The sequence below is a fragment of the Narcine bancroftii genome, chromosome 4, assembly GCF_036971445.1.
Source record: "Narcine bancroftii isolate sNarBan1 chromosome 4, sNarBan1.hap1, whole genome shotgun sequence".
In the NCBI taxonomy this organism is placed as follows: Eukaryota; Metazoa; Chordata; class Chondrichthyes; order Torpediniformes; family Narcinidae; genus Narcine; species Narcine bancroftii.
This window is the reverse complement of record NC_091472.1, coordinates 170,782,821-170,797,320: the sequence shown is the minus strand read 5'-3', so window position 1 is coordinate 170,797,320 and position 14,500 is coordinate 170,782,821. Positions and strand designations below refer to the sequence as shown.

Below are 14,500 nucleotides of genomic sequence, written 5' to 3'. Positions count from 1 at the left end.
TCATGAACAGACCAAAAGAATTTCAGGTATGGTTTCTTACAGTACTTTAATCAGAATATCTTGCTATATCTGTTTAAATTTCCTCTTTGCCACATTTCTTACATAGGCTTTTATGTTAAAAAATCCTTTCACCATACACAATTTGGTGGCATATTTATCTACCTGATAGCATAATATTTATCTATCTATCTGAAGTAAGGTGTTTACAGTGAGTTTCACATATTCAGTGATGACTAGGGTAGAGAATTTTTTTAAAAATTGATCCCGAGCAGGAGACAACTCTAGAGGAGGATGACTATGGCAGCAGACCACATAGGGGCTTGGAGGCTGAAGGACTCACACAGGTTGTGTGCTGCTGGAGACTGGCTCAAATGAACCAGGAATTGGAACTAGGGTAGAGGGAGCCAATGGCAAGAAGAGTTCCCAAAAGGCCTTGGGTGCTGACAGCTTCCTGATTGTATCAGAGGTTTGGAACTGGAGGCTCAAGTTCACAGATGGAACAGACAGGAGGCCATGTGACTGCAGAAGTTCCAGGAGTGCAGGAGATGAATCCATGGACAGTGTGACTCTGAGGGGACTCTCTTTTGCTTCTCTTTCTCCTATTGGTGGGGATCCCTCTTTGTGTGGCTTTTTGGTAAGCAAAAGTTGACAAATTGTGTATTTATTACATGACAACAAAAAAATTTTGGCCTATGTAAAATGTTACACGGCTGAGAAGTTGAGGAAAATCCAAAATCATTATCAAATTCTAAAAATGGTACCATTTGTACATGAAGCAATCAACAAATCCCCAAATAATAAATTACAAGGTTGTGCTGTAGCCAAAACACCTGAAAACAGCAATAAATGTGCTTTCCACACGCACCATCATTTAACAGTTTCAATGTGGCCAATTAGAGAGCTTCAATTATTCAAACTGCATTTTTTGTCATACCAAAACGAGTTTTTTTCATTTTCCAACAACTTTTAATTTGCAGCTAGCTACATGGAATTAATTCTGTTTGATTCAGTTATTCAAAAGTAGGCTCATTACATTAAATCTCAAACATATTTTTTTAATTAATGTGAAGAGAGACCAGAAAACCCAGCAGTGGAAATTCATCCTTAGTGACTTACACATGCCAGTATGTGAAATATATCTGAAATTCAGTTACATTGCAGACAATGGAACAAAACCTTTAAAATGAAGGTCAATGTGTGACAATTGTAAGTTGAGCTTCAGCAACCAAGCAGGAAGTTTTAAACAAGGTATCATTTAATTCTGTCCACAAGGCAGGAATTTAGATAGACAATGTAATTTGTTGATTGATTGATTTGATTGATGGTACCATATTTAGAAATTGACAATGGTTTTGGATTTTCCTCAACTCCTCATGGGTGGACCTTTCATTCCTGCAACATTTTACGTATGCCAAGATTTTTTTTGTTGTCATGTAATAAATACACAATTTGTCAACTTTTGCTTACCAAAAAGCCACACAGAGAGGCATCCCCACCAATAGGAGAAAGAGAAGCAAGAGAGTCCCCTCAGAGTCACACTGTCCATGGATTCATTTCCTGCGCTCCTGCAACCTCTGAAGTCACATAAAAAGATTTCACATGTTAATGCAGCTCAGCGTTGCTCAATTCAGAGACTCTAAAAGGATGATTCATCATTTCAGTTTTGCAGCAGCAAAAGAAGTAAACAGCTTGTCTTACAAATCAGAACCAACTCAGCTTGGTGAGTACAAGTTTGGGTTTTAAAAATGTAAATAAAAATGTTCATAATCAATTATGGCAGAAAATATAGGGTTATGGATTTGAGATGGAGAAAATTTAGATTGTTGTAGAGTAGGTTCACACAGGTTGGCAAATATTGTTGGCTGAAGGACTTGTACTACTACAATGTTCTATGTTGCTTTTCATATGGGTGTCAAAATCTCTGATCTGTCCTGGGGCCTATGAAGAAGGCCCTTCAGTGGCTATACTTAGTAAGGAGATTTGATAGGTCATCAGATCCTTCCTGTACAATCACAACATCGCCCACAATGCATGTTACACCTAAAATGACTGTCGTTGAGTAGAGACCGTCACCTGCCTATTTCACGGAATACAGATTTGCTTACAGTGTTTGGAGAATGATGCAAGGGTCCTTGTGACGGTTCATCCCCAGCAGCAACCTGACAGAGGACTCTCTGATTTACTGGCTGTTTCTGGGGATGCACACAGTCAGACATCCAGAATTGCTGGAAGACTATCAGCTTAGTGAAACACATCCTTTGCTCTGCCTGAAACTTATTGGTCTTTCAGCACACTGAGATGTCAGTGAGGGAATACTGCTGACTGGCACATTCTAAGCTATAGGGGTACAAACTGAGGAATACACTGAGGCCTGATGCATCCAGCGCGAAGGATTTGTGGGGAAGGACCACAGCCCAGAGCCCTTCCGTCACTGGGGTTTGAGGGGCTGAGACAGAGGGGAAGCCCCTCAAAAACCGAGGGGGTAGTAATGACAAGGTGGCATTGGTGCAATTAGAGAACGTAGGTAGCAATCTCCAATGAAGGAAATGTATGGATATGACAAAAAGGTTGTGAAAAGACTGAGCAGTTTTTTTTGTAAGTAACTTGTGAATAAAGTTTATTTTTGGGAAAAACACTTGTGTTTGAAACTATCCTAGATTTGAACTGACATATAGTTGTGGTTTGTAAAGCAAATGCATGAATTTCACATTTCATGTCTTTTCTGGCACAAGCATAGAACAGAAATTTATCCCAAGCAAGTAGTTCAAATAACTGCTTTAAACTGGGAGAAAAATAGCTTATTTTTTAATAAAGCGAAAATAACATTGTTTTAAAAGTGATAAAAAAGATCACTTGTTTAGAAATTAAATGAATGTACAACCTCAATATTCCTGAAAAGGTCATCAGACATTTAAAAAGAGATATGGTATATTTAGCAACACTCCAAAATGGCATGCTCCTAATCAGTACCACTTGATCTGCTGGATATAATTCGTAAACTAAAAGTAGGAACTTCTGTATTTGGGTGAGGCACTTATGCCAAAAAAAAACAAAGCTGTTCTTCAATTCTCACATAATGATTTAAATTTTGATCTGAATTCAGAAGTTCGACTCAGAGCAAATAAAGCAAGGGAGATGCCTATGTTTCCACCAATAGATCACAATAAGAGTGTTGCCCAAAGATTTAAGAGGTGGGTGACCACAGATCCGACACTTTTGCGAATGCAAATGTTAGTTGTTTGGGGTCCGTCAATACTGTGAAGTCCCTGCCCTCCAGGAAACAGTGGAAATGTCAAACCGCCAGGTACAGGGCCAGTAGCTGCCTATCATAAGTGCTATATTTTGTCTCCAGGGGTCATGGGTGCCTACTAAAGATCGCAAGAGGCTTCAAGTGTCCATTGATGCTCTGCTCCAATACTCCACCCACTGCTGAATCTGATGCATCCACCATTAATGCAGTCAGCACGTCCATTCACTGGTGGACCAGCAGGGTTGCCTTTTCCAGGGCACTTTTTGTGTTCCCGAACGTTGTTGTCACCTCCTCTATCCATTCCAGGTCCTTGGGTTCTATGGATATGAGGTCGAACAGGGGTTTCATGATCTGGGCTGCGGATGATAGAAAGCAATGGTAGAAACTGATCATTCCTACAAACTCCTGAGGTCTTTGACTGTGAGTAGTTTTGCGAATTTGAGCATGGCCTCCACTTTAGCTGGTAATGGGTTGGCACCCTGGCTGCTGATTTGATGTCCCAAATAGTTGATTGAGGACAGCCTGATTTTGCACTTTGCGGGGTTTATTGTTAGAAGTCTTGTAGGCGGTGGCAGAGTAAACGCAGGTGCTCTTTGTGGGAGTGGCTGGCGACGAGTACCAAATCAATCTTCGAGAATACCCTGGCCTCATGGAAATTTGCGGTAAAGTCCTGTATATGAGGCACAAGTTAGCGGTCTGCGATGGTAGTGTCATTTGATCCGCATGGTCTCCTGTAGCCTTGGGCATCATGTGAAGCGGGAAAGCCCACGGGCTGTCAGACCTGCACATGATCCCCATTTCTTCCATCTTGAGGAATTATTGTTTGGCTAGACGCAGCTTGTCAGGTGGTAGTCGGAGGGCTCAAGCGTGAAGTGGAGGTCCATTTGTCAGGATATGATGTGTGATGCCACGTTTGGGTGCGGCCGTGGAGAACTGAGTCACAATGATGTCCGGGAACTCCGCAAGAGCCTTAGCAAATTCATTAGTGAAGTACACCACTGAGTCCAAATGTGGGGCAGGTAGTTTGGCTTCTCCTAGGTGGAAGTATTGAAAGGTTTTTGTATCTACCAGCCTGCGCCCCTTTAAATTTACCAGCAACAAGTGAGCTCTGAGAAAATCCGCTCCAAGTAACGGCTGAGAAACTGCAGCCAGAGTGAACCTCCAGGAGAATTTGTTAGTATCGAAATGCAAGGGTATGGTTCACGTATCAGATGTGCGGATTGTACTTTTGTTAACTGCCATGAGAACTAGGCCCACACTCCTGGTATGGATATCATAGCCAATCAGAGGAAGAACACTAATTTCAGCTCGTGTCGACCAGAAACGTGCGCCCAGAGAGCTCCTCCCACATGTAAAGAAAAGCAGGCTGTTCCAGTGACCAGCTGCCTTAGCCATTGGCGACGACTGACCCTGGCAGACAATGGTGGGCAATGGTGTGCTCCAGAAACCATCATTGTTGATAAAAACACCAAATGTCTGTCTCGGTGACTTCCTTATTTAGGGTTGTGCGTGTCCTCGTCGCTGGTGTGCGTGGAGCCTGGGCCTTTGGGCGTGATGCAGTACTAATTTCAGCGGGGCACCTGCCCTGCTGTTTCGCGCACCACAGAACATCTGCACAGGCAACTACAGCATGCGGGTCTGCAAAATCTTCAGAGGCCAACATGAGGCAGATATCCTCTGGCATCTGCTCTAAGAATGTTTGCTCAAAAAGCAAGCGAGGTTTATGGCCGTCTGCCAGTGCCAACATGTCGGTCATTAGCTCTGACTGGGCACGATCACACAAGCTGTCCACATACAGGAGCTGTGCAGCTTGCTCACATTGGGAGAGAGCGTATGTGCAGAGAAGTAGGTCTTTATGACCTGGTGGATCGCGGAGAAAGTTAATTACTCGACCTGGCATTTCTTAGTCGAGGGCGTTTATCACATGGTAGTATTTAGTGGCATCTACCACTATTTGACAAATGTGGAATTGTGCCTCAGCTTGTCCAAACCACACTTCTGGTTGATTTCTCCAGAACACAGGCAGTTTGAGGGAAACTGCTGAGTGTTCATTTTGGGTCCAAAAGCCTTTTGGGCCCGTCAGAGTCACCAACGTGTTCGCTGTTTCGCAGTGCAAAATGAAGAGTCAGAGTCGAGCTGAGTTCAAATGGAAAAGAACAGTTTACTGTTGGACCTGCTCCCGGCCACCCCCATGCCATGCATAGCTGAAGGTGACGTCATCGTACTGCCCGAGACTTCCTAAGCTGGTTTGACTTCCTGGCAGCTGAGCCGCCACACATGTGAACACTGAAACACAGATAATAACAAAAATAAAGACTTACTCATCAGAGATAGGGAGACACTTTGGGAGAGTTTCCCCGGCGGCATTGGCCAGCTCTTCACCCTGGGTGCTGCCATTTCATACCAATACAACTTTATTCAAACAGCTGCTGTGGGCAAGACACAACTGGGGAGCTCTACTGACTGAATGCTTGCTCCATCTTCACCAAGGCAACCCAACTCACCTCCATGCAAGTGTCCCAGTCAGGCCCTTTGCACACTTTCCTTGCACTTACAACCCGAATCACATTCACGCAATTGTCAAGGTCAGGCCCTTGGTGCACCTTCCCACGCAAGTGTCCTGGTCAGACCACTGGTGCAACTTCCTCACGCTGACAAATTGACTCACCTCCGTGGCAGCAAAAAGAATGTGTGCGCTTTGAGGTGCATTGCTAGTTCAGTGGAGCAAACCTGCACATGTCCAACAAAGCCTCAGCACTCCCCCGCGGGGTTCATCCACCTAGTCGTATTAATCTGGATTATTTATTTATTTATTTCCTTTTTTTTTGGCGATTGTTTTGAGTTTCCGGTTGATTAAATTCCGGATAATGGGGATTTTACTGTACTGACTTTGGAAAATAACATAAAACTTACCTGCATGATGCAGGGACTCAAAGCATGTAGCAATTCATGGAATGATTTGCTTGACATACATTAAAGAAAGAAATTATTTGCTCTTGATGGGAAATCTAGGACACATCGGCATACTTTAAAAATTAAAGCCACGTTTTCTAGAACTGAATTAGGAAATGCTTCTGTGAACTACCTCAATGACTTTCCATTTTATTGTTGCCTGATTTTATAGTTATTAAAAAATATTGTTAATTTTATAAATGAATCACATTTAAAATACAATTGTATGCTTCCTGCATATCGAACACCCCCATCTAACATCCAAAAAAAAATTACCTTCTGTTGAGATTGAGCAAAATAGACTTCAGCAAACTTCAGAACCAATACATAATCGCCTTCTTCTTTAATTGGAATATCATATCCAAATGTTTCTTCATTGTAGCGTTCAGTTTGGTACAGAATTTGATCTTCAGGCATTGATCGAAAAATAGGTAATCTCATTCCATAGTCTGATGCTTGAGGAAAAAGATAACAAATGTTACAAAGAATTCAGGAAAATATCAATTTCTAGCTCTCAGCCTGACTAATTATTTCAATTATTTTCATATTTTACACAGATTTTAGACTTGTGTGCCAATTATCAAGCCAATCTATAAAAATGTTGAGCCAAGCTAATTAGGCAAGTGATAGCAGGCAAAATAAAATGCCTAAATTAAGAATTATTTTTAATTTCAGGACAGTAATAAAGCACTTTATACACAATGTAGTTTTTTTTAAGCGAAGTCACCATTGCAATGTATGAAATATGAAAGCCAATTTAAACCCAAGAGATAATGACCAAATACCTTGGTCAAGACATCAAAGCCAAATCGCCTGCTCTTTTTCACACGGTACCATAGAATCCTTTACTATAGAGAACAGTGTCTCAGTAATACTTCTTTCAAACAACACCACTTTAAATTTTTAATTTAGACATACAGCACAGTAACAGATCATTTCGACCCATGAGTCTGTGCCACCCAATTTACACCTCATTAACTTACACCCCATGGTACGTTTTGAATGAAGAGTGGAAACCGGAGCCCCGTGAGAAAACCCACGCAGTCATGGGTAGAATGAACAAACTCCTTACGGACAGTGCGGGATTTGAACCCCGGTCCAGACCTGATCGCTGTGCTGTAAAGGCACTGTGCAAACCACTACGCCAACCATGCTGTCTTTACGACAGCACATGTCAGCATCAATTAAGAACACAAGTTGCTGGACTGAAACAGGAATCAACAATCTTTTGGCTCAAAGGAATAAGTAATAATACTCAGCTATGGCTGATAATTTTTCTAACAGGAAATATTGATTTAGTTTCATGTAATCATAACATTTTCAGCTTTAATTAACAGAAAACAGAACCCCTATATAAAAGGTGTATGGATATAAAACATGATAGGACTAATATTCCTGCCATTACATTTTTTGGGAAGATATCGAGGCAAAACAGATCTTCTCTCACATTTATAAATTATATGGTGTGGCGGCGCACATACTTGTAGCGAACCAGCCCTGCTTGTAGCGCTGCGTGGCGGGGCAGCCATGAGAAGATGGCGTCATTGACGGACCTCATTGCCTCGTGGCTTTAGCCCAGTGGGCGCCTCGGGCGGGCGTGATGTCACCGCCCATGCAGGGGCGGAGCTCACACTGCCCTTAAAGGGGCATGCGCGAGTTTTGAAATAAACGGTTTTTGAGAACCTCCAACATGGTGGGTGGGAGTCTTCCAAAAGGTAGGGTTTCCTTACAACGGAATATGTACAATAAAAATAAATATTTATAAAGGGACAATAAACACTTTGTTTATGTCTGTAGTATACTGTTTAAAAGAGCTTCCACCAGTACTGCTTTTTTATTGTTTAAGCTAACAGTTATTGCATTTGGCCATTTTTCTTATATTCCAACACAAGAATGATATAACCTACTTTAAGGATTCTTATGGTGAAATACTAGTGTTCATTATCTGTCATGAGCCAATTACTGGCACGAAACTTTCATGTTTCTGAGTATACTGAATCATCCCGAGAATAGCAAATAGAAGGGACCAACAAAAGATTACAGGTGGGGAGGACTGTATGCCCATGAAAAATCTCACTTTCTATCTGTTAACAGCTTCACTTCATCCAGGTGAATACATACAAGTATAGAATAAGTAAAAATTGGACCTCGCTGTGCAGACAGACAAATCACTAATAATGACTTGGCTAAGGTGCCCAAAAGATAGCCAGCAAACTGAAACCTTTCACGAGTGATCCAGAGCCTTCAGGATGATAAGAAAAATAACTAAATCTGATTCACAAATCCACTTAAATGTATAAACAATATCCAAAACTAAAATATTCCCTATGGAGACGTGAACCATGCACTTTGCATAAACAGAATACACACTGGGGACAATGTGGTTTACAGAAAATAAACCACTAGTGTTGCAGCCGCCATACCTCAGTCATGCCTGTGTAACCGGCGCCACTCCACTCTCGGTAAACCACTGGTCCCCGATGTGTATCCTCTACAGAACTTACATGGAGCCGAGTCTGGATCAAAGCCAAGAGACAAAATATTCAGAGGTAATGTTATAAAATACTTCTTCACACAAATGAATATTTGAATATCCAAATATTCATTGTATCCCTAGCTTATCCACACCCCTAATGTTCAACGGAAGGCAACATGCTATAAAAACCTCTGAGCAACCTTATTAAAATTATTAACTAACTGATTGATATACTTGCTAATTGTATCTTTCAGTGATTTTCAGGATGCACAATTTTCACAGTTAAAATACCCAACTTGTGACAACTCCATTAGGTAAATACAGTACACAATTTAGTACTGGGCCACACAAGTTAGGGAAGTACAAAACATGTTCCTCAATTTTTATTGAGGCAGTGACAAAGCCACTAAAATAGGCCATTTGTCCACTGATCCTTGTTGCTCTCTAAAAATTCATTTGCAACGTAATATTGGTTTATTCCCATGCTCCCCTCACAGTGAAATAGCTAATAATCACATACACAGTTCAATAATGATCAGCCACTTACTTGGAGTGCCAGACAGTTAGCATGCAGAACTTCACCATATTTAAAAACCAAATTAAATAGGGAGAGAAAAGAAATCTGAAACATTGTCTTCAAAATGGTTTGCAAGGTTTTATTTTGAGCTATTTGAAACAAAGCCTTACTATGCACATTTCAATCTAAAACAGCCATCCCACGTTAGGACAAAAAGCATAATTTGTTCAAATTTGCAGTATGGAGCCTTCATTTCAGAACCAAGTATTCATGTTTCATAAAGATGATTTAGCGACACAAGAATCTTTTGTTATTGTACAACAGGGGGTAGGCGATTATGATTGCATTTCATTCTATCATATCAATTACAACCTGCAGGGTAGACTTTGACAGGAGCATTGTTGGGACAGTTCCCATCTCCACCACAAAAAGGATACAGTATCCAACATTCCATCAGTAACTAAAAAGAAGCAATCTTTTCTTCCAGTAAATACAGTACACTGAGAGTACAGGACAGAGAAAGTGTCTGTAGTGTGAATATTTAACAGCAATAAAATGAAAAACAAGATCTGACAGGGCAACAAAATCATTGTAATTGATATGAATCACAACCTAAGCTCACAAAAAAGAGTTGTTGAACATTACGATTACACCTTTAATGGTTCATACTTTTTAACTGAAATAGGAACAGACAAAAGAAAAATATATAATAAAATAGAAATGTTTTCAGTGTGAATGTGGAAAAATTCAAAAATCAAAAGAGATCGGCTAGAAACTAACAAGAAGCATGTGATCAGTGTTGGGACCATGTGAACTAAAATGAATTGCAAATGGCTTCAGTGAAGACATAATGGTGGATGGACAAAATATTCACAAGCAAAGAACCGCTAGAGGTCAGGCAGCATCCATGAGTAGAAATGATCAGTCAATGTTTTGGGTGTGAACCAAAACATTGTCAAGACTCATTGAATTAGTGAATTACAAATATGGGGGGGGGGGGGAGGAGAGGAGTTGGGTAAGGAGCCCAGGGGGTGAAAGGTCAAGAATGTGTGAGAGATGGAGAAACAGGTAGTCAGAGAAATTATTAAGAAGGGGGACGGGAAAGGAAAGTTGAGAGAGAAAAAAAATCAGTCTGGAGTAGGTAACAGAGATGGAAAGGTAGCTGTAAAATACCGACTGCTTGTACATAGCAGGCGGAATGTAAGCACTGCAAAGATACATTTGATGTGAAAACACTATTGTGAAGCCATTGTGACTAGGTTTCAAATTTAATTTTAATGATGGGAAATAAACCTCCATTCCACTTGTGCATCTCCAATGATCAAACAGAAAATGAAGAGTTTGACTCAACAAAACTCATAATAGAGATATGCCTGTATAAAATTCTTGGATTAGCAATTTCATTCAGAGATGGCCAGAGCAGAAAATGGGCAATATCACTCTCCGTAATTTATCTTTGAAGATTAGAGTCAAATAGGGCAAATAGATCTGAATGAACAATTTACCCTTGATGCCAAATCTTGTGTCATGAAACAGCAAAATATTCTAACATCTAGCATTAATATTTCTAAAAAAAAGATAAATAAAGGGCATTTCCACCAGAAGCTTGACAACAGAACATCAACAGTTTCTGAAAGTAAACAAAATGAACAGTTGATGCCAGGAACCCATTTTACTTGGACACACCTTGAATCAAACAATTGTACTCTTAAATTATGAGGGGGATAGATAAATGTAGGTAGGCTTTCTTCACTGAGGGTAGGTGAGATACAAATCAGAGGACATGGGTTAAGGGTGAAAGGGGAAAGGTTTAGGGGAAACATGAGAGGGAACACACAGAGTGGTGGGAGAGTGGGACGAGCTTCCAGCTGAAGTAGCCTCAATTTTAACATTTAAGAAGAATTTGGAAAGGTACATAGATGGGAGGGGCGTGGAGGGATAAGGACTGGGTGCACGTCAGTGGGACTAGGCAGAAAAAAATGATTTGGCATAGACTAGAAGGGCCGAAGGGGCCTGTTTCTGTGCTGTAAAGATCTATGATTCTATATATATAAATTAAAAGCAGAAATTACACACTTTCAAACTCTGCAAACACATGGTAAAGATGGGTGATTAAGATTTCCATTTTCCAGATAGCCAAGACAATCAATCTCAAAGATGGCAAGTTGCAGCATGGATATGCATTATTTCTGCATAAATCTTCAAAGTGGCTGAAATGCATTTAATTGGAATATTGCATCCAATCCAAGTCACTTATTATAAAGGATGTGAAGATTTAATAGTGGGTGCAAAAAAAAATACTGAGAAAGTTTCAGGTCCTGTACAAGGTTGGAATTGAGAAATTAGGATTCTTTACATGGAAGAAAACAAAGTTGGGAGAAGTTTCAATTTATGCTTCATGCAGAGCAAATCAACTTAAACTGTTCCCTCAAGGGATCAGGGGACAAGTATGGGTTAAACATATGGAAAGAAGGGAAAAGATACTTTCTGTTGTGCAACTCACAAAAGGGGTTCAAAAGATGACTGGAAATTCATACACGGCAGAAAAAAAATTGCAGACACCTAAGAAAAATCAGAAACAAATAGGGAATAATATTGATTGGAGTGACCCACAAAGAACTGGCACAGAACCCCTGAGCTAAATGTTCCCTTCCTCTGCCATAAAAATTCTCCGATTTTATGATCACTCCAGTGATTTCCTAGAAGTACATGATCAATAATAACAGAAAATACTTGATTCAAGGTAAAACCATACCCAATTTGGTTTTTTTCCCTTTCCTTCTGTACCTCTGCCCATGCCTTTGACAGCTATTAATGTCCCATTAATATCCAAATAATCGAAAGTTATGAACATGGAGCCACTTCACAATAGAATCTCACATTTAGTTTTATACTAAAATGTTCAGCTTGGCAGTTGCCCACTACACAAGAAAACAGTCCTAAAGGACAAACGTAAAAATAATACAGCTGAGATGAATTAATATTGGAACAAATTAGTTTGATATTTACTGTTCATAATTTACAGATGGATTAAAGTCAAATATGTAGGATAGTTTATTATTTGTAATTCTATGCACATCCAGACAACCAGAACAATCCGTTTGCATGATTTACTTTCAGGAATGATAAACACCTATCAAAATAATGGTTTAAAACATTAAAATAAATTGTTTAAAATAATCCTAGGGAATTCATTGTATAAAACTTTAATTAAATTTAAAAAAATTGATTAGGCAGAGATGGTCAAAGTGCTGTGTCATATTGTGACAGATTATGTTATATTTTATATTGTATATAAATATGTTTTAAAAGGAGATAAATTGTGGCAGTTTTTTTTTAGTGTCGGTCACATACAAATACTTGAAAACACAACTCATTTAAAATGCCAGAGCTCTCTCAAGCCAGACAGTCCAGGCTCCAGGTGCCTTTGCAAAAACTTTGAAAAATGCCTATAAGGACTTCACATGAAGGTGTTAATTGGACATGCTGTGGAGTAATGGATTATTGTTTTGAAAAGCAACAGATGAACGAACTCGGAAGATTAGGTTCAGAGCCACAGTCTGTCTGAGTTCTCTGAGTGAGAGAGAGAGAGAATTCAGTTCTACAGCAGCAGCTGGGACTGGAACAGGACAAGCTGGCAAGTTGTGGAAAAACCCCATTTTGAAGATGGGTTGTGTGTTCTTAGTTCAGCCTGGTCAATGCCCTTGTGGTCCATACAAAAGGAGAGGACTGGCTGCATAATGTTTCACTTGAAATAAGGGAAACAAAAAGGAACTCTGTGGTGTCCTGAAAGAAAGAGATTATCATCTGGAAAACCCTGATGGGGCAAGTTTCTTCGGCAAGACACTGAAGTGGCTGATCAGAAGGAATCAGTTGTGGGTGTCCAATGAGCAACAAATCTCTCTCTGAAAACCGACAAGAACCTTCCTGAATGGTAACCATTTACTTTCAAGCACAAAAGCCTGGTGAAATTAAAAAAAATGTTAAATGCACAGTATAAGAATTCCCTTAAACTAGTGAACTTGGAGAAGCGAGATTGGACTGTGAATTAAAGAACTTGTCTGAACTTATATATACATTACATACACGCGCGCTAAGGATTAGAATGGGGTTAAGTTAGCTTAAGTTAAGTTAATAGTAATAAGTTAAAGTTTGATCCTATTTTCGTGTTTAAAGATCATTAAAGTAACTTTTCTTTAAGTAACCATTTGTCTTGGTGAATTTCTATTGCTACTGGGTTTTGGGATCCTCTGGGCTTATAACGTTATCAACACTATGCAAGAATTTGTGAACACCAAATGATTACATGCAACCACATCTGTTACAAGTGTCTCACTTTGTTCACTCGCTCTATTATTTTTCTTCACCAAGTCCACTCTCTAAGTATACCCTTCACCCTTTTTGTCAGGCATCCTTTCATCTTGTCCACATCAATTTCCATCTGAACTCATCATGCTTTCTGCTGTCCTCCTCCATCTCCTCATTGCCTAAAGTGTCCTTACTATTCCAAAAGATTGCGTCTTGCTCCAGATTCCAGCACTTGCAGTTTCTTGTGTGTCTCTTTACAATTCCCACCATCACAATCTAAGATAAGGCCACCTCTAACGTCTTTACTCAAATTCACCCTTCCAATCCTAATCCCTTCTATTTACAACATGGTAAAATATTCTTCTTTAGGCACCAACACTTTTGCAGCTAAGAATATATTCACATAGGCATATATAGGAGATGGCAGATGGGGCACTGAATCAGGGCGCCACTTGCAGAGGGGGGCACCACTGTCTTCACTCTACCCACCCAATATCCAAGTCCTTAGCTTAATATGGGAGACTTTGGGGCAGTTCAAGCATGCAAGTGGTACCTGGCGGTGGCTCAATGGGCAAAATGGCTGTCTTCCCTACCCATAATCCCCCACACAACTAGAACAGCTCTGCCAGTCCCAGCCAGGGAAAGGCAGAGTGGTTCCAAATGCATGGGGAATTAAGGGTAGGGAAGATGGCCATTTTGCCCATTGATCCCATAATGAGCCGCTAGTGCTTACATGAGGCCCTGAAGACCGAAGCAGCCCAGTGAGGTGCCGAGGCTGGGTAACTGGCGGGGTAGGCTGTCAGAGGATGCCCAGCGGGGCTGTTACAGCTCTGCCAGCTGTGCACTGACAGCCCCACAGACTGCTCACCCTGCCACACGATGACAGCCCCACAACAGCCCACCCCAGGCACCTGTGGAGATTTTCCAATTTAATACCTCACCGATCTTCCTGCAGCCGGCCCCATGTCCTGCTCTCCAAACAAACCTGACTGACTTC

The 14,500-nt window shown here is 40.6% G+C and overlaps 1 protein-coding gene across 2 annotated transcripts in view; it reads right to left on the bottom strand.

The window, feature by feature from the left end:
• Nucleotides 1-14,500, bottom strand: part of mlec (malectin) — a 50,808-nt gene that overhangs the window by 23,203 nt on the left and 13,105 nt on the right. Inside the window, exons 2-3 of one of the 2 annotated variants that reach the window (XM_069932966.1) lie at nucleotides 8,626-8,718; nucleotides 6,479-6,657 (exon numbers count right to left, since the gene is read on the bottom strand). In XM_069932966.1, coding sequence (XP_069789067.1) covers nucleotides 6,479-6,643 — 165 coding nt within the window. In that variant the 5' untranslated portion in view covers nucleotides 6,644-6,657; nucleotides 8,626-8,718. The remainder of the gene's footprint in view (nucleotides 1-6,478; nucleotides 6,658-8,625; nucleotides 8,719-14,500) is intronic. The other variant, XM_069932965.1, reaches the window with a different exon arrangement.